Below are 25,412 nucleotides of genomic sequence, written 5' to 3'. Positions count from 1 at the left end.
TAACCAATTGTGAACAGTTTTGACTTCCTCATCTAAATAAAGATATATTGCCATTGGAGGCAGTACAGTGATGGTTCAGCAGGTTGATCCTGGGTATGGAGAGATTTTTTTATGAGGAGAAGTTGCATTGGTTGAGCCTGTACTCATTGGAATTTAGAAGTATGAGAGGTGACCTTATTGAAACAGATAAGATTTTTTGGGACATTGATAAACGAGATGCAAAAACTTGTGGTCTGTTGTGGGAGAGTCTAGGAGCAGAGGATAGAATCTCAGATTAAGGGGTTGGCCACTTAACTCACAGAAGAGGAGGAATTTCTTCTCTTGGAGGGTGTTGAATGTATGGAATTATTTATTACAGACAGCTATGGAGGCTGTTTCATTCAATAGGTTCAAGGGAGAGATAGACAGATTTTTAATTAGCAAGGGAAACAATTGTTATAAAGACAAGGCAGGAAATTGAGATTGTAAATTATAGATTAGTTATGATTGCACTGAATGGCTGAGCAGACACGATTGGCTGAATGGCTTCCTACTTATGGTCATATGATTTATATTTCTCGATAAATTTTCCTTTTGCAGGAACTCTTCTTTGTTCGTGAGGTGATAAGGGGCTGTTAACTGGCAATATTTTCTAAACTTACCCAGATGACCACACTCATAGCATATAGCTCCACTTGCTGGGCATTCGTTGTATTTGTAATTCTATTTGGAACCTCATCTTGAACAACACAGCATGATCAATGGTGTTGATTCCCTCTCTGTTGACATTTTTTTTTGAGCAAATTGAATCTCTGACCATTTCACTTGAAGCCCTGGTGTTCCCTGGCAGTACTGCCCTGTTTGGAGTCTGATTTCAGCCTGCATTGTGAATTGGATTTTGCTTTCTGAAGTTAAATCTTCCATAGACAGTAGAAAGTCTGATACTTTATTACTCCTCACACTGACTACTATCCAACCTGAAATCAAGTCATCCATCAAAACTCTGGATTAGCAACATGCTGTTGATGATATAAATCCACTTAAGAGGCTTTGATTATTCTTCCCAAACACTGAGGATGTTGATGAAATCTCACCCAATCCATCATTCAATGTTTGTATATATGTACCTATGGTTTCTTTGAAGAGAGATAATACTGAGTGGTGTTTTCACCTGACAATTAATCCAGAAACTCAACTAATGTTCTGGGGACTTAGGTTCGAATCTGCCATGGTCGATGGTGAAATTTCAATTCAATGAATATCTGGAATTAGGAGACTAATGGTAACCATGAAACCATTGTCAAGAAAAACCCATCTGGTTCACTAATTTTCTTAGGGAAGGAAACAGCCATATCTGGTCTGGCCTACGTGTGACTCCAGATCCACAGCAATGTGACTGACACTTAACTGCTCTTTGGGCAGTTAGAGATTGGGAATAAATACTGACCTGGCTATCACTGCCCTCATTCTGTGAATACATTTTTTTTCAAAATCTGCCTAATAACACCTTCATTCCTTGCGCATGTTTTTTTTTCTTTACATCACCGCACCCTTCCTGATGGGCATACAAATAAATATTAGCACGTATTCACTTGTAAAAGGGTCCCTAAGTGACTCATGTTTCAGTTGAGTTTTAGAATGTGGACGAACAAGTGACAATTTTCAAGGTGTTCTTTTATTGGCACAGGAGGTTGTTATTGTTTGCTTAATGAATTAGTTTTCACATCTCTATTACATTGAAATCTCCATCTAAATAATTTCTATTTATTAAATAAGATCAAATAGAGAATGCTAGAAATAGTTAACTGGATATTACTTGCCGAGCGAAAGTAAAGCCATTAATATTTCAGTATAAACCTTTCATCGAGCAAGTGATGTTTTCATTTTACATTTCCAACATTTACATTTGATTTTCTGTTTCATAACACTTTTATGGAGCAATTGTGTTGTTTGATGAATTCAAAGGCAATTTTGATTCTGTGTTCCAAGATAAACTTTGAGAGCCTGAGCTGAGGATTTGCACCCACCTCTGTCCTTCCTGCTGACTTCACCAAAGACTGGGGTGAGCAAAACCAAATCTTATTAGCAAGGGATAAGTGGACACAAACTGATATTGGCCTTGCACTCAGGCATCTCCAGCACCAGACCCTGACCTTGTCCATCTCTCCTCCCTGTATTTGAGGTAATCAAACTGATTCCTTTTCAAAGCCATGTTAAGATTAGATTAGATTGTTGTCGGCACGGTGGCACAGTGGTTAGCACTGCTGCCTCACACCGCCAGAGACCCGGGTTCAATTTCCGCCTCAGGCGACTGACTGTGTTGAGTTTGCACATTCTCCCCGTGTCTGTGTGGGTTTCCTCCGGGTGCTCCGGTTTCCTCCCACAGTCCAAAAATGTGCAGGTTAGGTGAATTGGCCACGCTAAATTGCCTGTAGTGTTAGGTGCAGGGGTAAATGTAGGGGAATGGGTCTGGGTGGGTTGTGCTTCGGCAGGTCGGTGTGGACTTGTTGGGCTGAAGGGCCTGTTTCCACACTGTAAGTAATCTAATCTAAAACAAATGTTTGGAGGATCCAAGCAGTCACCCACCACAGAGAAGCAATGATGAATTTCAGCCTCTTGACCTTTCTGCCTAAACTGATATAAAGCAAACTGGCAGAACAGTGAACGAACCGCCAATAATGTTCCTTGGTCAGCTCATTTCAGGAACTATTGATGGCTCTTTCTGCAAGAACCCTAGAGATTCAGGAAAATCTATCAAGTAGATTAAATTGAAAGGGATGTGTACAATAACAATGGAGAGATAATATAAAACCAAGGGTGCTACTGTAGAGGATGTGTAGGAGTACAGAGACCTGGCTAGGTACTGTATGTGTAAAGGTGGCAGGAAAGGTAGAGGAAGTAATAATAAAATATACAGAATCCTAGGTTTTATTAATAGTGGCATAGAATACAATAGCAGGGAGGTTATGCTGAACATTTATAACACATTAGTGAGACCTCAGATGGAGTGTACTGTACAGTTTTGGGAGCCACACTTTGAGAAGAATGTGAGCACATTGGAGTAAGTGCAGCATGAATGGCAACTCGATGAAAAACTTCAGTTATGAGTTGGACAACCACCTGATGAAGGAGCAGCACTCAGAAAGCTAGTGCTTCCAAATAAACCTGTTGGACTATAACCTGGTGTTGTGTGATTTTCAGTTACGAGGATAGATTAGAGAAGTTAGGGCTTGTTCTTCTTGGGAAGGAGAGTTGATTGAAGTTTTCAAAATCCTGGGAGTCCTGGACAAAATAGATAGGTAGGAACTGTTCCTGTTTGTGGATGGCTCAAGAATGAGAGGGCACAGATTTAAAGTGATTAACAAAGAAGTAAATGTGATGTGAGAAGAAACCTTTTCATGCAGTGAGTGGTTCAGGTGTGAGATGTTCAGGTGTGAGATGTGCTGCCTGGAAGTGTGGGCATTGGGTACAATCAAAGCAATCAGAATGGGTTTAGATGATTACTTAAATGTTGCTCAGGATTACGCATAAAACCTAAAGTTATGATGTTTATTCAGAGAGCTGCTGTAAACATAATGGGCTAAATGGCTTGCTTCTGCACAATAACACAGCATGGTGGCTCAGTGGTTAGCACTGCTGTCTCACAGCGCCAGTGACCCAGGTTCGATTCTAGCCTCGGGTGACTGTCTGTGTGGAGTTTGCACATTCTCCCCGTGTCTGCGTGGATTTCCTGTGGGTGCTCCAGTTTCCTCCCACAGTCCAAAGATGTGTAGGTCAGGTGAATTGGCCATGTTAAATTGCCCATAGTGTTTTGGGATGTGTAGGTTAGGTGTGTTGGTCAGGGGTAAATTTAGAATAATATGGTAGAGGAATGGGTCTGGGTGGGTTTCTCGCTGAAGGGTCAGTGTGGACCTGTTGGGCCAAATGGCCTGTTTTCACACTGTGGGGATTCAATGGTCTATGGGCAATTTGTGATTCTGTGATAAATAGCTACTTATGGAGAGAGAAAAGAAACAATGTGTTGATTTTATAAAGTTAAAAATCACACACACCAGGTTATAGTCCAACAGGTTTAATTGGAAGCACACTAGCTTTCAGAGCGTCACTCCTTCATCAGGTGAAAGCTAGTGTGCTTCCAATTAAACCTGTTGGACTATCACCTGGTGTTGTGTGATTTTTAACTTTGTACACCCCAGTCCAACATCGGCATCTCCGAATCTTGTTTTTTATGAAGCTTCAATGTTCAATTTAATTGTTTGTCAGCTTGGGGAACATGATGCAGTTGGGGAGGGGGAGGGTTGGAATGGAGCTTGGTGGGAGGCAGGCAGTGGGTAAGAGCAGGAGAAACAACATGAAAAAGTACAAAAGGAGGATGTGAAACAGCTTTGGTGGGCAAATGACTGAATGGTACTGTGGCCGCATACCTATTGTTTGATAGTTGAGAGAGGAGAGCAGTGCACTTTTCCTTCCAGCATGTGGTGTCCAACCTTGGACGATGTGTCATGCAGTCTTGGGTTATTTACTGTGTTCCACATTTTGTGCTCTATGCTGTCAAACCCTCACGACTGTACAGCTTTCTCATTGCAGTCGAACAAGATTTGTGTTCAATTGAAACCCGAGGCACAATTATACCTTAAGAGCCTCACACCTCGAATCACTGTAAAACAAGCTGTCCATCGTTCTACAAGTGCTTCCTTGACATCAGAAGCATAATCACAACTTGTAGAGAGACCTCACTTGATATGCTCAAGCAGCTGTTGTAACGTTTGCAGAGTTGTATAATTGAACAATAGCACATTAATACAATGTTCCTCATGTGGTTCAGATCTCCCTTGGATTGTTTCTGCACAATTCCTTCTAATCCTGAGGCTGTGTGGAAAGCAGGATTTCCCAAAGGGAAGGCCAAGCCTTCAGTGGAGTTTACATTGAGAATCAAATTCCCTTCAGCGATTGGTCATGAAAAAATAAATAAGTTAAAGCAGTACAAAAATTATTTCCAAATTGTCCCTGAAGCTAACGTATCTCATTAAATGGACAAACCAAGTAATAGTGAAAATGCAGCACTGTTTAATGTATGCAAAGTTTTGGGAAGTGAATTGTTAAATATTCCCATTGAAATGTACCTTTAGCAATAGCATTTCAGAAACAACTCTCAAACAATGTGGAATGGGAGGCACTGCTGTGTTTGCTGTGGTTTTGAACCTTTAGTAAGATCAGCGTGATATTGTTGAGCAGTGCAGCCTGGTCAGAAAGCAGTCATTCCTAGGCCACTTCAAGACTTATCTGATGGAATTCAATTGTCTCCACTTGAGCTGAGTTTGATAGAGCACGGGGTGGGTGTGGGGACTGTGCCACCTTCCTATTTCTGACAGCTGGGACAGCTTGTGGACAGACTTCCTGTCCTGCTGCCAATCGAGCCTCCTGATTTGGCAATTAGTGGTGGTGACTCACTGGTTGGGCATCCCAAAAAGCAAATCGTGTCAGGATTGCTTGCTATTTTCCTGGATTTGGGAGGGTGGGCATACAAATGTTCCTTATTGTTAGGCACTTCCCTACCAAGTGTAAAGGTGACCCGAGAGTCACTTCTCTGCCCTTGATGCTAAACCTCCCCCTCTCAACACCAAGCCATACTCTCCTCCATGACCCCCACTTTGCTGTCCTCATGTGGAAATATGAGTTACTCTGTGATCCCAAGTGTGTGGTTGGATGTATTATTAGCAACAGCCAGCATTGCCCGGTGGCACTGCTGAGCAATGTACACTGATTGGCCTGCAGCTCTTGGGGTGGGATTTCTGCATCTACGGTCTTTGATTCTGAGTAATGCCTGCTGCTGCCCAGTTAAGAGGTTGATTGGTGGGCATTCCGGAAAGGAGATAATGGTGGCGGGGGGGATTCTCACCAACTCTTCAGTCAGTGGGTGAGTCTCTGGTCACCTCAATTGAATTCCAGCTTTCATTCCTCCTGAATTAAAAGGACTGTGTAGACAGTCAGTTGAATTGTATTAATGTTAAGGCCCAAATGATTTTCGTTCATTTCTTTCCAATTCGTATGTGATAATAGTGTGATGTAACACTTCGCAGTCTATTTATAAATAATGAGCAATTCATATATATATACAGATTCATATATTATTTTGAAAATATTCATCCCAGCATGCCACTTTAGCACTTAATTATTTAAATAGTTTTGGTATTCCAGTCAGTGTCGACACTAACAAATGACAACTTCACAATCTGTCCTATTGATATTTCTTGACGATGTGTTACAAGGAAGCGTGTAATAACTAAATGGATAATAATTGATCAATAACTGCATTCTCTCATGTAGAGTATGATCATGGCTGTTTTTGACAATGCAAAGACTCCGGAGGACCAAGTGAAGTATTGGAAACACTGGCATTCCCGACAACATACAGTTAAGCAACGGGTCATTGATTTTGGTAAGAAATTGGTGCCATCGTGACCTAAGCACACTCAATCAATGCATTTTATTTTTCAATTCCTTTTGTTTTCCAGTTTTAATTTGGGCTGAGCATTGATACCAATCTATACGGTACATAACATTTAATATCAGTTGTCATTAATTTTTATTGATGTGTTCAAAATCCATTTTACACGTGATCCATTCAACATCCTTACAGCAAGGATTCAATTATATTAGTTCTTGAATAGATCAATTGATGAAGTCAAATGCACAGGGAAATTTTTAGAATACTTAATCATGTAAAACAGTCATGGCTCTTACATTTAAAGGGAATACTATAATTGGTGATTATGTCTTTTGTCACATAAAGAACAGAATGATACCTCAGCTAAACATGTGCCAAGAGTGTTAGAGATGTCAGTGCTGTTGAGGAAAAAAGTTCTCCAAGGTGACAATACTCAACCTTACAAAGTCAAATGAGCTAAATAATCAGAACAATCTCCTGACATGAATTGGGCCTCATATCAACAGCATGATAGGTTGGGGCCACTTAAAGGTTAGATCAAGAAATATGAAGCTCACGTGGAGCCTAATTATCAGTGCAATGTAATGAGCTGAATGGTTTGTTTCTTGGCTGTAAATGCAAAGTCATACAATGCAACGATGAAGTTGACTAACAGGGGAACCAAAGAGTATTGGGGTAAGCAAGAATGTAGAGTTGAGCCCACAATCAAATCAGTTGTGATCTCATTAAATGTTGAAACAGGCTTGAGGGACTGAGTGACCTATTCCTTCTCCTAACCTGTGTGTTGTATGGAGCTTAATGGCTGTGCTTGGTGAGATGGTTAGCTTGTTCCACTTGCCTGTTAGAAATTAACCTTGTACCCCTGACTTTAGGAAGAACAAAGTCAATTCCGAGATCACCAACCAAGAAGTCAATACGGGGTATCTGTTGAAATCCCCACACAAATAGCTCAAACAAAGAAATTTAAAACTAACCTCAATCACTTTTGGGCTTATCAAAACCAAAAGATTCTTTACTTGATCAGTTCAGATATTAGTGGACAGTTTTCCTGAAGGGTTAGAAGATGCAAGAGGCCCTATGTTCTTCAACAAGTAAAGGAAGGCTTTTATATAAAACTAAGGAAGGGTGCAGCACCATAGAAGTTCATTCAGATCACATCTGTCAAAGCCTTTTCTTGATTAAATTAAAATGAATTTCACTGCGTGGGTTTCAAGCACCCAGCATAATTTTAAGTTTTATACAAGTGGAGTAAAAACAATATCTTGGAAATATATTATTATGGAGAGTTGGGGCTGGATTCACCTGCACAGTAGCAATGGAAAAAGATGGAGACTTTGGGCAGTGAGATCCTAGTACCTCGACTACATTTCCCTTCCCTTCTCTCCCCCACAGTGTCTACCACTGACTGCTCCTCCCCTGCCTGCCCCTTATAAATAATAGCAGGGGGAGGGCCCAGGATTCCAATGGATAATCTAATAATCCATGAATGTTTCTGCCACCTATCATGCCTGCCTCAAAACTGGTGGAAGTAGGCCCAGGGATTTGATCTTCAGGCTCTCCTACCCCTTATCCTGTCTGTGGTCTCTTCTGGTGTTGCATTGGCAGTCCAACTACCAGGTTCTAGCAGCCAGAGGATAGCGAGATAAGTCTTGGAGGTGGAATTCCATCAGAAATGTGGTGTCCATCAGGAAACTGGGCCAGAGTGATGCTGGTGTATGGGAAATGCCATCTCAGCAAAATGAAATCACCAGGAAGACAGTGCTGACATTGCTCTCAAAGGATTGTTTTGTTCACCATTGCATACATGACATGACTGATTTTCTGTCCATTTGTTTTTATAGCAGATTACAAAGAAAGCAACAACACAATCAACTGTGTGGAAGAAGTGGCATTTAATGCTCTGTCTTTCATCTGGGATTCCAACAAGGAAGCAAAGGTAAATCAGATGTATGAGATTTGATAAGCTAACCCAAGTCACCAATGATATTCATAAAATGATAATAGTAATTTGATTTAACAGAACCAATATGTCATTGCTTTGAACAAGATATTACCCAAAGTGTACAGTCTACCGTCCATATCTACCACATTGTCTGGCTCTAGATTTATGCAACCGGTCACATTTCCAAACCTCCATTTGAGATATGATATGTAAATTTCACTTCGCTTCTACTCATTTGCCTCAATGGTGCACTCAGAAAACAGCAATAAATCAATGTCACCATTATATGAGGTTACCAGGAATGAAAGTAGAAGCTCAGTCAATCTAGAGAGTTGTTAAAAAAATCTTTTTAGTCACAACAGTTCAGAAATCTATCCCAGAAATTAGATCAACCAAATTTCTCAAAATGGCTTCCCAAAAATATTTTACCCATGGTATATATGCATCAAAAATGTAGCTATTTAAGCCTCAAAAATTGAAGTATTACATACTTACTTAAAAATCCATGCTTCCAAAATGATGTTTTGATGTTAATTTTATTCAATAATGTTTTTTCATAAGATTCCAACTTTCTCCATAGCCTGCTTTTGGTCTAAATGTCTGCCTCAAAGCTGTTACCCTGCTAACTGAAAAGTGTTATTTACTACACCTTTGCATACAAGTTCCCACAGTTTTTGTGCACATTCAAAATTGCTCTGTCTGCATCAATATGATTTACTATTGATAATTTGAAGTGCTCTTGTTTTATGTTAGAACATGATCTTGGAGTTATGGTATTTAAGGGAATGTTTGCAGCATGTTGCACTGTTGTCTGACGCACCCACTCTCACAAATCTATCTCCCTGCCACTTGTCTTCTCTCCCCCCCCCCTCCCCCCCCCCCCCCGCCACTTTTACCACTGTATCCACACACTGCCTTTCCCTTCCGCCAAAAACCTCAATATTCTCAGTCCAGGGGTCACAGCAATACTCAACATTACAGCAACATCAAATGGGGTAACAATGGGAAAAAATGTTTTGGAAAGCAGTAATGTAGGCATCACTGACAAGGTCAACAGTTACTGCCTGTTCTTAGTTCTTCTGATGTAATTGAATGGCTTGCAAGTCCAGGCCAGAGGCTAGTTAAGGTATATCTATTGCCTGCCACTAATTAGCTGTGCCCTGAATGCTGCAGAGGTCCTACAGTAGGCTTACAAAGTTGTGAATAGAGCTGAACACTCTAAGTTGTTAGCAGAAGCCCCAGTATTAGCTTATGAAGGAACCAGCTGAAAATCTAGAGTTCTGTCCCACAAAATTCCAACAGCAATAATCTGGAGCTAATTGTATTTGGCTTTGAACAACCATAAATACCTCATGCGATTCCAAATATTGAAGACTTTTTTTACTGACCTCCATTAATTTCATTTTTGTAAAGGCAATTTGTGATCATAATCAGTAAAATATGTTAATGGCAAGGACAGCCACTCTGAACTCTTCCCCACTCTTCAGCTCTTGTCACCTGACTGTAATGAGTTAAGAATCTGAATAGATCTCTCAGATTCTTAGCTAATTATGGATGTGCATGTTACTAATAAGTTGGTGAGACCTGGTGGTATGGCTGATTACTTCTTTCATTATTGTATGGCTGTTTGAGAAGTTACAGATAGAATAGTAATTATGAGTTGGATTTGTTCAGAATTCTGTGGACATAACTGTGTAATTTGTCATATCAATTTTGATGCAGTAGACTTGTAATTGCACTGAAGTAGCTTGGCCAAAAGATCGACTATTTCATTCCTTTGACTTTTGACAAGTTTTAAGGCATAAACATGAGGACCCAGAGAGTTTCCTGCACTTAGTGCACTGGGTTTTTCCTTATTGTCATGTTGACCACGACGAACTGAATGATTGGCTCTGTGACTGTCAGCATTTCAGGAAGAGACTGTGTGTATGCCACTTTTAGAAGAAGCAATTATGTATGTACTTCAGCTTTGCCTCCTGAGCTCACCTTTTATCTAGAATGTGATTGTGAGTGACAATGTTCATGGAGTTTCCTCTTCTATTTAGAAGCTTGATTCTTCACTATCATTGAAGATGTAATAGGACTCAATTCAGATCTTTATTCTTTTTTTTCTTATTATAACTATTATAATCAATACGAGTAGTGGGACTATTCAGCTTTATCCAATAGCTAATGCTTGGCGGTGTTGCGTGTAATTAGTTTTGAGTTGTTGTTTCATTGTGTTGGTGCTTATTTTAAGGTATCCATGGCATTATTCTTGGCAAGCCAATATGTGCTCGTTAATGAAGCAGGATACACCACCTACTTTGATAGAGGAGTAGTATTCATGGATGTGTGAAATTGCAGATTGTGAGGGTATTCAAGTTGATGCTGTTGCTGTGGCCCAAACCTCATTGACGAATTGATTATTGGATTGTGAGAAATGTTCTTAATCTGTCATGATAGACAATATTACTAGTGTGGAAACAATATCTTTTGTTGACACGGACAATGTGGTGTCATTCTTGTCAATGTCATGTGGAAACAATGAGATAGATAGGGTAGTGAGGACATTTGAATTTCCACTGAAAGTATACTGAGAGATGACCACTCCCTCACTCCTTCTTAAAATATTTTTCACTTTCTTAGAGAACAGATGATGTTGAATCTTTTCTCTTCTGCATCTAGTTCAACTTAATAAAGCACGTATCTTCTAGAAATATTCAGATTGACATTGCTGTTACCCCAACACTTTGCCATCTACGTTTTCCCCATGTCTGTATGGGTTTCTGCCGGGTGATCCGGCTTCCTCCCACAATCCAAAGATGTGCAGGTCAGGTGAATTGGCTATGCTAAATTGCCCATAGTGTTAGGTACATTAGTCAGGGGTAAATGTGGGGAATGGGTCTGGGTGGGTTACTCTTCAGAGGGTCGGTGTGGACTTGTTGGGCTGAAGGGAATCGAACCTAATCTAAAATTAGTGAATAATAACTCTATTTGGGATCAATGATGAATTACTGACTTCATCTTGGTAGAGTGGTTATTGTATTCACTCTAAAATTTAGGTTTTGTGAAAGATTACAACCCATAAGGGCTACTTTGAAAAATAAATTAGCTGCTTTTTTAGTCAATTGACCTAAGTTCAATATTGAAGATTAGAATTAATAGTCATTGTGAATTGTGACAGCTACCTTCTTTCTGACAGTCATGCCTGTTATTGGAAATACAATGTTTTTGCCAGTTTTGACTGCAAAACCACCTTGAGGTTGATGGCCTTTTCTGGAATATGTGTCCGGTTCTGGTCACCCAGTTATAGAAAGGATATAATCAAGTTGGACAGGGTTCAGAAGAGATTTACCAGGATGTTGATGGATATGGAAAGTTTGAGTTATAGAGAAAGGCTGGATAAGCCTTTTCACTGGGATATTTTTCACTAGAACATAAGAGGTGAAGAAGTGACCTAATAGAAGTTTACAAAATAATGAGAGATGTAGATAGAGTTGATGGTAGCTGTCTTTTCCCCAAATTGGAGAATTTCAAGACCAGGGGCCACATTTTTAAGGTGAGAGGAGAAAGATTTAAAAAAGGCATAAGAGGTAAATTGTTTACACAGAAGGTAGTTCACATGTGGCATGAACTTCCTGAGGAAGTGGTGGATGCGGGTACAATTATAACATATAAAAGACGTGTGGATGGATGCATGAATAGGAGAGGTTTTCAAAGGGGATAGGCCAGGAGCAGGCATGTGGGACTAGTTTAGTTTGGAATTATGTTTGGCATGGACTGGTTGAATCGAAGGGTCTGTTTCCGTGCTGTTTCCAACTCTGACTCCATGACTCTATAATGTTTTCCTCACAGTGAATACTGAGAACCACACCCATTCTATTATAAGAATGAGGAGGAGATAATCAGATATTTTATCGACTCATTTTCCTCCCGGTGAAGAAGAGCTCTTACCTTCCAGTTGAGTTTCAAATTTTACATAAAATCAGGAAAATGACAGGGATGATGTTTACTGTCAAAAGGAATAAAATTGATTATAAGCTAATTTAAACATGAAGAGGTTTTAAGAGATATGCATTAAAATAAACTCAAATAAATTTTAATGCAAAATTAACACGTCCCACTCGTATAAGTTTTCTTAGATCTTTGTTCATATGCAATAATCGGATTACTTCCATGATTTAACATCAAGGTAAGTACCACTATTGCCTAGTAATTACCTTTATGATAGCATAACCCAAGGGTCTAACAACAGAATCCTTTAGTGATCTGATGCAGATGCCATGTCATTCGCATATGCACCTTATCCAGGGCAGTTTGGGTTGGGCAATAGCACTGACCTAGCTAGTGACACCCACATCCCGTGAAGGAATGATTTTTAAAAATCCTCAACAAAACAACATTACTGAGATTAATGCTGCTGTAAATTATCATGCTGCTGAATTTCATAGAGAGCAAATTAATGTCATGAACTAATGTTGTACTCAGTACTGACTACAATGCATAACCTCACATCAGTTAGTCATCTTATTTAACTCAAACTACATCTAATTATCCTCCTACATTCTAATCTCATGTCTGGTGCAGGTACTCCCTGCAGCCATTTGCTTAAAATCTTATTTTTTTAAGTGTATTTTTGACCTTCTTATCTCCTTCTGTTCAGAATCAATGGGACAGCTTCCACCTGATTATCTTTTTGAGTGTTCATGATGAGGAAATTCCTATTACAATCTGGGAAAGGGGAGGAATATTTATTGATTATCACATCACTGTCATAAATTGCTTAATGTTTTTAATCCTTGGGGAAACAACTGCAATGCTTAGTTCACAAAAATGTTAGGACTGTCTTTTCACTTTTTATTTTTAAAAATTGCATGAATATACTTGACTTTGAAATCCCAAAAAATAAATAAAATTATTTTTCAAAAGTTTTCTGTGAATAAACAGTTAGAATATTCTCAAAATATTACGCATATGCAAAATAATTGACCTATTAGATTCCTGACAGTGTGGAAACAGGCCCTTCGGCCTAACAGGTCCTCATTGACCCTCCCAAGAGTAACCCACCCCAGACCCATTTCCCTCTGATTAATGCATCTAACACTATGGGCAATTTACTATTGTCAATTCACCTGACCTGCACATCTTTGGACTGTGGATGGAAACCAGAGCACCCGAAGGAAATTCATGCAGACAATGTGCAAACTCCAGACAGAGTTGCCCAAGGTTGGAATCAAACCTGGGTCCCTGGTGCTGTGAGGCTGTAGTGCTAACCACTGAGCCATCACGCCGACCTCTTGCTGTAGTTGTTGGAATCCAGATCTTCTTTTCAGGTTTGATACAACCGAACCACCTGTACTGCTTACTGCAGTTTAGAAAGGAGCTCAGTTCTCTCTTCAGATTCAAAATAAATTAAAACAGGAATTCCAACCTTTTCAGCCAAGACGGTGGTTAGAACGTGGAACTTGTTGCCCCATGGGATATTTAAAACATAGAGTATCAATGCCTTTAAGGTAATGATAAGCAGATTTGATAGAGAAAGGAATAGAAGGATAAGCTGATAAGGTTAGATGAAGTAAGCTGGTAGGAGGCTCAGACAGCATAAATATAAGCACAAACTTATTGGGGCAAACAGCTTGACTCTGTCCTGCAAATTGTATTTATTTTATTTTTCACTAAATTATTAATGTGAGCATTTTTGTAAACCGAAGATAAACTTTGTGCTTCTGATACAGAGCGGATAATGTTCATCTCACTTCGCCAGTAGGAAACTGCTGACAGCACTTTTATCATCTAACCAAATGTCTCTCAGTTATGTCCTAATATGTATCAAACTGTGAGAAACAGGTATTGTGGAGGTTAATGCAACAGTTATCATGCACAGGATTAAGCAGTTTCTCTAAAATAATGGTTGAAGATCTGTTTGAAGTATGATATCTCACAAGCCTAATGTGATGCACCCCATCTGATGATACTGCACTATGGGCAAACACAAACCTCTTTCACTTTGAATATCAATTAGAATTAGATGCCATTGAATTTTACAACTCTTGGGAAGGCTCCATTCCCATCATATTAACATAAAACAACAGGGGAGCTAAAGATAAATTATTTCTACTGGATGGGAATTCTAGAATTTGGAGCATAGTCTAAGAATTAGGTTTAGTCTTCAGAAGAGATGTTAGGAAGCACTTCCACGCAGAAAGGTTGTTAGATGTTTGGAAGTCTCTTCCACAAATGGCAGTGGATTATGGATCAGTTATTATTTTTAAACTGAGACAGATACATTTTTAAGTACTGGTATTAAGAGATATGGACCAAAGACGTTAAGGAGTTATGGATATGGAGTTAGGCCAAAGATCAACCATGATCCTATTGAATGATGAAACACACTGGAGGGGCTGAATGGCCTACTCCTATTCCTATGGTCTTTTCACTTCATAAGTTATTTCAAAAGTCTGGGGCAAAACCTGCTTAAGTAATCATTTAAAGGAAGATCAATGAATCTGAGTTGATTTTGTTCTGAATTCTCAACTTGAGGTGTAAGCAGATTCAGTAATAATATTAAAAAGAGAGTTGGATATATAAAAGGAAATAATTGTAGGTTTATGGGAAAGAGCAGGGGAGTGGCACTAATTGTCGCATTTTCAAAGAATTGGCACAGGCACAAGAAGCAGAATGACTTCAGTCAGCCTTAAGATTTTATGGCTCAATTATTTGCACTATTTTCCTGCCAAATCCATCCATCCTTCTTGCTACCACCAATTAAACAACAGTGAGGCTAACAAGGTTAAATTATGAGGACAGGTTATTGTGACCTGTTATTTCTTGTATATTGAAGATTAATCAGTAATTCAGCTGTTTGAGATGATTAAAGACGTTGATATGCAAGATGGAGAAAAAATATTTCCTCCAGCAAGTTCATGGTAGAGGAACAGAAAAAGTGACAAATAAGTTTATAGTTCGAACAAGGTCATTCAGAGACATTAGAAAGAACTATTTCTACAGAGGGGAGTGACAATCTCTATCTCAACACCCAAGAGACTTCGTTGAAAATGTAGGGATAATGGATTTTCATGAGGCAAAGGTATTAAGGGACGTGGAACAAAAATGTGATGGATATTGTGTTACAAATCAGCTGTGGTATAATTGAATAACAGAACATGCTTAAGTGGCTATATGGTCTGCTATTATGATCCAAAGCACAGCGTGTTCTAGATGAGTTCAAGGTGGGACTATATAAACACAGGATGATACCTGGAGTATTTTATCTGTACCTGGCACTGCACTGAATCTATTTATAAATGCCCTTCTCGGGCATCAAAATGCACCTCTATCAAGAAAGATTCTTGGGAGTGGGTGATACCTCACAAGCACTATGCTCCTAATTCTAGCATCCCCAACCAGTGGAAATAGTTTATCTTTAGCTACCCTGTTTTGTTTTATGTTAATATGATGGGAATGGAGCCTTCCCAAGAGTAGTAAGACTCAATGGCATCTAATTCTAATTGATATTCAAAGAGAAAGAGCCTGTGTTTGCTCATAGTGCAGTATCATCAGATGAGATGCATCACATTAGGCTTGTGAGATATCTTACACTCCCAAGAGTCTTCCATAATATAGGTTCACTCTGAGGTATGATACCTCAGGAGGCCTGGTTTCATGACCCACCCGCTCCAGAGGAGTGTCAGAACACATTTGAACAGGTTGATTATAAAATGTCTATTTCTCCATTACATCTACTTCACTAGAGGCTCTGTCACAGATTTGGACTGTGCTGCAGTCAAGATCAGTAATTTTCACATAAAATTGCAACAAACCAGACCATGAAGCCTTCAACCTCACTGGATCTTTCAACACTAATCTAGGTAGAAGCTGCCATGTAAAGAGTCTGCAATATAAGCATGCTTCATGGATAAATTGTGTATTTGTAAAAGAAATATCTTTATCAACTTCTCTGTGGCATCATCAGTTATATAGGATGTATAGCTATTATTAGTTAACACTGCAGAGTTTCAAAAACAATGTTATTCGCTAGGATTAATATACGATATTAATCCTATCGTATATATAAACAGAAAAAAATGCAGTCAATCAATTTGACATTGAGCTTCAGTAACACCATTAAGGTCAGAAAGAATTCACAGAGCTTTCCTTATGAAACTCTCATATAGCCCAATTAATTTGCAGGAGATGTTAGAAATGTGACAACTCAAAATATCAGGATTGACCTCTGATATTGACTACATTAAGAAACCTCCTAACAGCACAGCATTGCAATTTTTGTGAAAATTTGTAGCTCAGTTTGAGGTTCGAGTTGTAAGTTTGCTTGCTGAGCTGGTAGATTTGTTCTCAGATGTTTTGTCACCATGCTAGGTGACATGAATGAACCTCTGATGAAGTGCTGGTGTTCTGTCCCACTTGCTATTTATCTGTCTTGGTCTGTTGTGGTGGGTGATATCACTTTTAGTTCTTTTTCTGAGAGGTTGGTTAAATAGGGTCCGAATCAATGTGTTTGTTGATGGAGTTCTGGTTTGAATGCCAGGCCTCTAAGAATTCCTGTGCATGTCTTTGTTTAGCCTGACCCAAGATGAATGTATTGTCCCAGTCGAACTGATGTCCCTCATCATCTATGTGTAAGGATACTAGTAATAGTTGATCACATACCAACAACCAGCAGAATAAACATCGGAAGCAAACTACGCTGCAAGAACTGCAACAATCATTACATTGGACAGACAGGCAGGAAACTAGCCACCAGGATACACAAGCACCAACTAGCCACCAGGATATACGACTTACAAGTGAGCAAACTTACAACCCGAGCAGCGCATTCCCTCAGTCTAGATTCCTGAGTATCTGCTTATTGTTACCTGGCTGCAATTCCAACCTCAAGGAGAGTGTGGAACATTGTTTTGGTCAGATGAAAGACTGCAACTAAAATATGACGTGACCTACTTTCTGTCCCATGACACTTACCAAGAGCCATTTTTGTAAAACTGGCAACTAGTTGCCATGAATTTTGCTCAATACAAATTTTCACTGCTGCAAAAAATACAATTTCTATCACAGCTTCAAAAACAGCGAGGTTTTATTTGATGAGAGTTTCTCAAATATTTAAATTACTCTGACGGCGTTTGATTGTTCATGTTATAATAGCATTGTTGAACTGAAGATCACTACTTAAAGTAAATGACTTCTGACTAGACCTTACACAACAATTGCAGGACAAAGCCACATTTACATAAATATCTGGATATAATCATAGACTAGACTGATAACCTGATAGTAAAGTTACTTTGAGGAGTAGGAATGTGGGCATCAGTCTATCAAAAACACTTTAGGTATTTAACATTCCTGAAGGCAATTGTTTTGAAATGTAGCACTAAGGGATGCACTAAGGCTGGGGCAGCTGCCAGAAAGGGTGCAGTGTGGAAAGAGGTCTATCTGCTGAAGTTAAATGGGGATCTGTTCAGCTGTTGGATCCCACCCCCTTGATGCCTCAGATATATGCAAATGTAGTCTTGCAAACATAAGAAATGCCTTTTGTTTGTTTTGATGGATAGAGTCAAACTCCGGCGTTTGTTCTGTTCTCGAGTTCTGAGGAAGGATCACCGAAACTCCGATTTCTCTCCACAGATGCTGCCAGATTTGCTGAGCATTTTCAGTAATTTCTCAATGTTTATTTGTTTCTGTACAGTAGCAAACTGTTTTAGGGCTACTGTACAGAACCAAACTGTTTTAGGGCCTATGTATGTATATAAAGATACCTTTATGAATAAAGTATATTTTTGAAATAAAAGAAATGTCACCTTGAAGAGGTACCTGAAATGTTAGGAACCTTTTCTCTCTAAAAGGTGTAGTGTGTGGAATTACATGCTACATTCAAGCTAGAGATAATTACAGATGAAGGAAAAAGCAAACGTTCTATCCCCTATGTTCCTCTTTCACGCTGACACCTGTCCTTTGCCCTTCTTGTAATTTGGAACTATATCCTGAACTGCTTCATGGCAGTATCGAGATAGCTTCCTGCTGTGCAAATAACTTTCAACACTCACTTGTTATGTCCCTGTTCATTTCTGTCAAACAGAACAAGGAAATAAAAGCAGAGAAAAAAATTCCAATCCAGCTGTGACAGATGATTTAAAACTCCTCTGACAGCACAGTTTATAAATGTGTTTGAAACGAAACTCCTTCAGGGTCTGATTGTAATCATTCTGCAGCTGGCCTAATTTCATCTGTTGAAAGAAACTTGAGTAAGACGGTGAGAAAAGCCAATGAGATCACATGATTGGAGCAGGATTACATTGTGGTCCAAATCTAAAAGCAGCTTACAGTTCAATCAGTTTTATTTCACTGGGAATGATTTTAAAAATGCCAAGTTGTGAGACAGGATTGAAATGAAGCTCTGTGATTATAGCACATGAGCACTTTTCATTTGTGAAGTCACATCACAATTTTTAGGGGCCTAAGATATAGATTAGAATTGACCTGTGAGATTGCTTTCATTATGATAATACTGTTGGTTTGCTTTGTTTTGTAATTAATAAACATCTCGGATAACAGTTCATTTCAGGGTTCCTGGAAAATTATTTAGCCCATATTGATTCACATTGTGATTTTACACAGAGACATAATATTATGGACTTCTAATAGTTTATTTCCATTTTTTAACTTATATTAAGAATCTTATTTTGCATTCTTTTGTCACTAAGGACTGAACTATACCCAGCCTTGGATTCCACCTCTCAGCATCCCAGCTAAAAAGAACATTTTTCATTCACTCGTAGAATGTGGGCATTGTTGCCTGGGCCAGTGTTTATTAACCATCCCTAGTTACTCTAGAGAAGGTGGCAGTGAGTTGCCTTCTTAAACCACTGCAGTTCATTTGCTGTAAGTTGATCCACAATGTTCTTAGGAAGAGACCTCTAGGATTTTAATCCAGCAATGGTGAAGGAACAAGGATATTTTTTCATTTCAGGTATTGGGGGGATGAGCTCATTGAGAGGAATGTGGGTTGCCCTGGTTAAGTCACAAAAACATGAAATTCTGGAATCCACATTATAGAAGGGATGTGTTGCACTGATGAGCTTGTAGAGAAGATATAACAGGCTGTTGCGAGGGCTGGAGATTTCTTGTTATGAAGAGAGATTGGATAGACTGGGATTATTTTCCTGGAGCAGACAGCACTGAGATTGAGTATGATTGGGAGGTATAAAATTATGAGGGGCATTGACAAGGTGGACAGGAAGAAAACCTTCTCCTTGAGTGAGTGAATCGATGACCAGGCTGCATATATTTAAGGGCATGAGGTTTAGAGGGATGTAAAGAAAATTATTTTCACCTGAAGAGTGGTGGGAATCTGGACCTTACTGCCTGTGAGGATGGTCGAGGCAGAAAGCCTCTTAACATTTAAGAAGTATTTAAATGTACACTTGCATTGCCAAGTCGAGAGGCCAAGTGCAGGAAAGTGGGATTACAATAGGTAGTTGGTTGTTTTTGACCAGTGTAGACTTGGTGGGCTGAAGAGCTCTTTTCCGTGCTATAGACCTCTATGACTCTAATATCACTGACCTTTGTTCATTGGCAGCATTGGGCTCTGGATCCTCAATTTCATCTTAATATCAGGGTTTCGAAGTCCACAATAAAATTAAGACCACAAAAGACATTTGAAACATACTGTTAAAGGTTAATGTTGTCCTGCCAAAATGAATTATATGTGGGTTCGCTGATTTAGAAGAAAGTCCAGTGAACTCTACAGCTTATTTTTTTTAAATTGCATGGAGAACATGGATGCTGATTATCAGATAACTGAAATTGAAACAGTTCATTCAATTGGTTGATTTTGGTTGTTAAAACCCAATTGGTCTCTAACCTTTTTAACAGTCATGAATGATGCAGTCAGAAACAATTCCAATAAAGTGATTGACTAACTGAATCTAGTTGTTTGTTGTGTGTGAACCTGAAAAGAACATAGCAAGCAGTTGACTTTAATTTCAATATTCTTACATGATTCGTTTTATTATAGCTCAGACTTTATTATCCTGAAGGCAAAGCAGCAGATGTTGTGTGCATTTTATACAATAAATACTCTGAAGACCTTCAACTAGGTTTTATGATCCTGTCATATTGTCACAACTGTCAATTTATGTTATTTAATAAGTCAAATAAAATGACAAATCAGGCTTAAAAACAAAATCACACCATGCAGATTCCACACCAAGACAACCCTTGAAATTGTATCACTGTTGTCTGGTTATTTCTAGAAATAATACAGGGTGTTCAGAAACATCATCATCGCCAATAAATAGTGTTATCGCATTCTGTATTTAAGAGAAATGGAAGTAGGTATGAACCCCTCTAACCTGTTCCATCATTCCACAATCATGATAGAACTTCTGACTTAACTCCACTTTCTCACCAACTCCCAAATCTATTGATTCCAAGACACCAAAAGTCTGTTTGTCTCAACCTGAAACACCCAATGATGGAGCAACTGCAATCCTCAAAGACAGACAATTCTGAAGTTTAACTATCTGTTTTAATGGAGAAAGTTTGTATTCATCCCAACTGATCTTGTGCACCTTTGTTTGCTGGCCATCAGTGCAAGTTTTGGATATGGAGACCAAATTGTGCACAGAACTCCAACTATGATATTGCCCAAGTCCTGTACATTTATGGCAAAATCTCTTATACTTCAGTCCCTTGGCAATAAAGTGTTTTATGTTTGCTTGCTGTAACCTGTGCTAACCTTCTGTGATGTTTGAATAGAACATTAAAAAAATGCTATTTGTAATCTTGTTATCAAAGTGACTAACCTCCTCCCTTTCCCACATCATACTCCATCTGACATCATGATCCCAATTCATTTTATCCTGTTTAGCACTGTGTTCATTTAAATATCTATAGAGTTCACTAATAAGGAGTTCATTTGATTTACCTTTAAAGATTGAAAACTTTGATATGTTATCCACTCCCAAGTAATAAATAATTTCTGAATCCACAAAAAAAACTGGTCGACCTCAAATGGCATGTATTTTTATTACAAAGGCATTGATCAGTGTGCAAGAAATAATCTTTCAATTTTCTTGTCTTTCCAATAGGTTTACATTGGAATTAATTGCCTTAGCACAGATTTCTCCTCACAGAAGGGAGTCAAAGGCCTTCCCTTGAATCTCCAGATAGACACCTATGACTGTGAAGCCAAATCAGAAAAGCCTATTCACCGAGCTGTCTGTCAGATTAAAATATTTGTGGACAAGGTACAGTTTCTTCTGAACAATCTATAGTTCTGTTTTTTTGAAAGCTACTGTGTTTTGTATCGAGGGGATATGGATATTTAATAGTATGACTATCAAGAAATATGGATCGGAGATGCCGGTGTTGGACTGGGGTGTACAAAGTTAAAAATCACACAACACCAGGTTATAGTCCAACAGGTTTAATTGGAAACACACTAGCTTTCGGAGCAACGCTCCTTCATCAGGTGATTGAAAGAAATATGGAAACAGAAGTATAGAAAATTAAAAGTAGAAAAATTATAAAAAGAAGTTCTGACATTAATAAAAAAAAATGGTAAATTTTGCTTGTCTCTATCTACCTGCCAGAGAGCACCAAACTACTGCATTATTATCTCCTCCCTTCAATCCTGACTGGGACAGAGTTGTCAGCCCAGCTATGGTTTTAGACAAGTGTCGAAGGTGGAAATGTTGCAACCAAGATTTCTTTTGAGTTTGGAGATTAATTCAAATTTTTGAGAAAATAAAGAGAAGCATTATTTTGAAGCTGATAGTAATAGAATTTATAGAATTCGTAGAAAATGGTCTATTTATTTTCTTAACATGATATCCTAGTTGTGAGAATTCTCAGTCAAAGTGGACTGGCTGAGGTAGTTTATTTTAGCCCAATAACAGATTGTAGTATGTATTTGCAATAAACTTTGTTTAATTGTGTTACTTGTTATGTTTAAGTGTCATAAATTATACCTTGTGGTGCAAAGAGTGAACTTCATGGGATAGTATTTATCCTGACCCATCCCTTTGTGAAACCCTTATTGGTGTCTGTCAATAAAGATTCTTTCTTCTTATGTATAAGATAAAGCTCTGCTGCAAGGACAATAATATCAGCAATCAGAACATATGTTGCACAACTGAAATTCTGAAACTTGCAAAACAGATTTTTTTGAAGAGTTTGGATGAGTGAAGTTGAGGAATGCCCCCTGACTTGTGCATATATTGTTTGTGTGATTGAGTTATGTCAACTCTTTGTAGCTTGATTGGTACATTGAAAATGATGAAATGATAAGCAGAAAATACTGGAAAAGATCTGCAGGCTTCTCTTCAGGTCATATCATAAGTTACCTGTGGGCAAGCTATAAATAAAAATGTGAAATTATTATTGGTTTTCAAAGTATGCTTCTAGGACCTGTGCTTTGCAAATGATATCTGGAACTAAATGTTGTAGGTACTGCATTAGACTGCAAACCTAATTATGAAAACTTTGCATTTATAATAGTGTGACACTGCTGCTTTCTGGATGTGAATATCATCTATTTCTACACACATTTGATTTTCTTGTACATAGTATTATTGTTGAAAATGTGTTGCTGGAAAAGCGCAGCAGGTCAGGCAGCACCCAAGGAGCAGGAGAATCGACGTTTCGGGCATGAGCCTTTCTTCAGGAATATTCCTGAAGAAGGGCTCATGCCCGAAACGTCGATTCTCCTGCTCCTTGGGTGCTGCCTGGCCTGCTGCGCTTTTCCAGCAACACATTTTCAGCTCTGATCTCCAGCATCTACAGTCCTCACTTTCTCATAGTATTATTGTGAATGTCTTACTCATGGAATATTATGAAAGGGTGATTTGTTAAAAATGCAAAGAGGCTGCAGATAGTTTCTAAAAGAAGTATCAATGATTAACTTAAGTTGAATGGAGATTATCTGACAAGTGCATTAATAGATATTCAACTGTACTATCATATTCATGAGACAGTGATTGAATGCAACGGAAAGGTTTGCAGCTATTAGCAGTACTTAGTTAGCAATTTAGTTATGGTAGGTAAATATCACCTGGTTGACTGCAGTATCTACAGAGTATTGTGTTAAACTTACACTGGTTGACAATTCATCACATCTCTCATATATTATAAAGGGCTTTGGTGTAAGTCTGTTTTTCTTTTCCATTAAAAATGAAAAGAGATAGGATCTCTTTTAAAACCTAAGCCTGGATTACTGAAAGATATGTAATATATACCTGAGGCATCAACCATCACAAAATAACAGATGAAGTTGAAATGGAATGTGACAGTGAAAGAGAGAATGGGTGAGAAAGAACTAATTGGAGTTTAAGGTGCACCCAAAGTACAGAGATAATCTGTTTTGTTTATTCAATGATATGGTACGTGGTCCTTTACCCCACCCGTATATTTCAAAAGCCATTTAAGTGCATGATTTGGAAACTAGCAATAAGGTGATGGTTTGTCTCCTAATCATACATAGACGAGTAGATAGTAGATAGATTGAGATAGATTAAACACTTTTTGGCTCCAGACTATTTTTTGAGTGTTTGAAAGCAGATTAAAATAATAGATTAGCAAAGCTGGAAATCAAATGACGTGAAGAGATCAATAGGACTGCTACAAGAAATGTATCTCTATCTGCACTGTTCGAATTTTATAATTCGAATATAAATACAAGACTCAATATTAGGATTAATGTTCATGTGGATATATGTTAAGATATGCATGTGGAATATGCTAATAAGATTAAGATTAATACAATATGCATTCATAACCTGGTTTTGGGTGTATGAGATAGAATATCAAAATTTGCAAATAATATAAATTTTCAAATGTAGAATGGCAATGAGGAAAATAACTAACTTCAAACAATCAAAAGCAGATAGATGGCAGATGAATTTTTAACTTTGGGACATGTGAAGTGAAAAATTTTAATAGGAAGAAAGAGAAGAGGCAGTATGCACTAATAGGCAAGTTTTAAAGACAATGCCTGAGACGTAGACACATGTCTGAGTTTGTGACAAGACAAGGAGTGAAGGCTATTTTTCAAAAAGTTGCCTTTGCGTTTATTAATAGAATGCAAAATGTTTATCTCCCCCTGCCCTCTAATAGAGTATGGCCTAGGTTTTGGCAGAGCTAATATGCACAATTCTGAAACGATACTTTATGAGGGATGCTTAGACCTTGGAAAGGGTGCAGAATGGATTCACATAATAGTGACAAAGATAAAGAATTTTAGTTATGTAGAAATGCATGAGCAACTGGAATGGTTTCTCAGAGCAAAAGAAGTTAAGAGGAAGGAAATTTGTTTAAAGTGAATGGTTTTGATAGAGTACATAAAGAGAGATTAATTCCAGTGACAGAAGTTCAGTAAACAAGGGACACATTCAAGATGGTGGGCAGTAGAACCAGAGGTGACATTGGGAAATATTTATTTACAGTTAGTTAATTTGATCTGGAATGCACCGTGTGAAAGGGTGGAGAAATCAAATTCAATAAGAATCTTCAAAGTAGAACTAAATAAACACTTTAAAGAAAAAGATGAATAGTTAATGGGAAAGATCAGAGGAATGGATAAATTGGCTGCCTTTACTAAAGAAACAACACATGCTTAACGGGATGAATGGCATTTTCCTTTGCTATATCATTCTGTGATAATATAATTGAAAGGTTCAACAGGAAATAATGCTTGGATCTTTTGACAAAGTCTGTGAGAAGATTTGTAGCTCGGGTGCTCGTTGTTGTGGTTCTGTTCGCCGAGCTGGGAATTTGTGTTGCAGACGTTTCGTCCCCTCTCTAGGTGACATCCTCAGTGCTTGGGAGGCTCCTGTGAAGCGCTTCTGTGATCTTTCCTCCGGCATTTGTAGTGGTTTGAATCTGCTGCTTCCGGTTGTCAGTTCCAACTGTCCGTTGCAGTGGTCGGTATATTGGGTCCAGGTCGATGTGCTTATTGATTGAATCTGTGGATGAGTGCCAAGCCTCTAGGAATTCCCTGGCTGTTCTCTGTTTGGCTTGTCCTATAATAGTAATGTTGTCCCAGTCGAA

General features: G+C 38.6%; 1 protein-coding gene across 6 annotated transcripts in view; it reads left to right on the top strand.

Annotated features, from left to right (window-relative positions):
• Nucleotides 1–25,412, top strand: part of LOC122563660 (grainyhead-like protein 3 homolog) — a 102,261-nt gene that overhangs the window by 54,479 nt on the left and 22,370 nt on the right. For all 6 annotated transcript variants that reach the window (XM_043717690.1, XM_043717689.1, XM_043717691.1 and 3 more), the window contains 3 exons: nt 6,307–6,418; nt 8,269–8,363; nt 21,455–21,613. In XM_043717690.1, coding sequence (XP_043573625.1) covers nt 6,307–6,418; nt 8,269–8,363; nt 21,455–21,613 — 366 coding nt within the window. The remainder of the gene's footprint in view (nt 1–6,306; nt 6,419–8,268; nt 8,364–21,454; nt 21,614–25,412) is intronic.

Source organism: Chiloscyllium plagiosum, chromosome 27 (assembly GCF_004010195.1).
Source record: "Chiloscyllium plagiosum isolate BGI_BamShark_2017 chromosome 27, ASM401019v2, whole genome shotgun sequence".
NCBI lineage: Eukaryota > Metazoa > Chordata > Chondrichthyes > Orectolobiformes > Hemiscylliidae > Chiloscyllium > Chiloscyllium plagiosum.
This window is presented reverse-complemented; position numbering and strand designations above follow the sequence as displayed.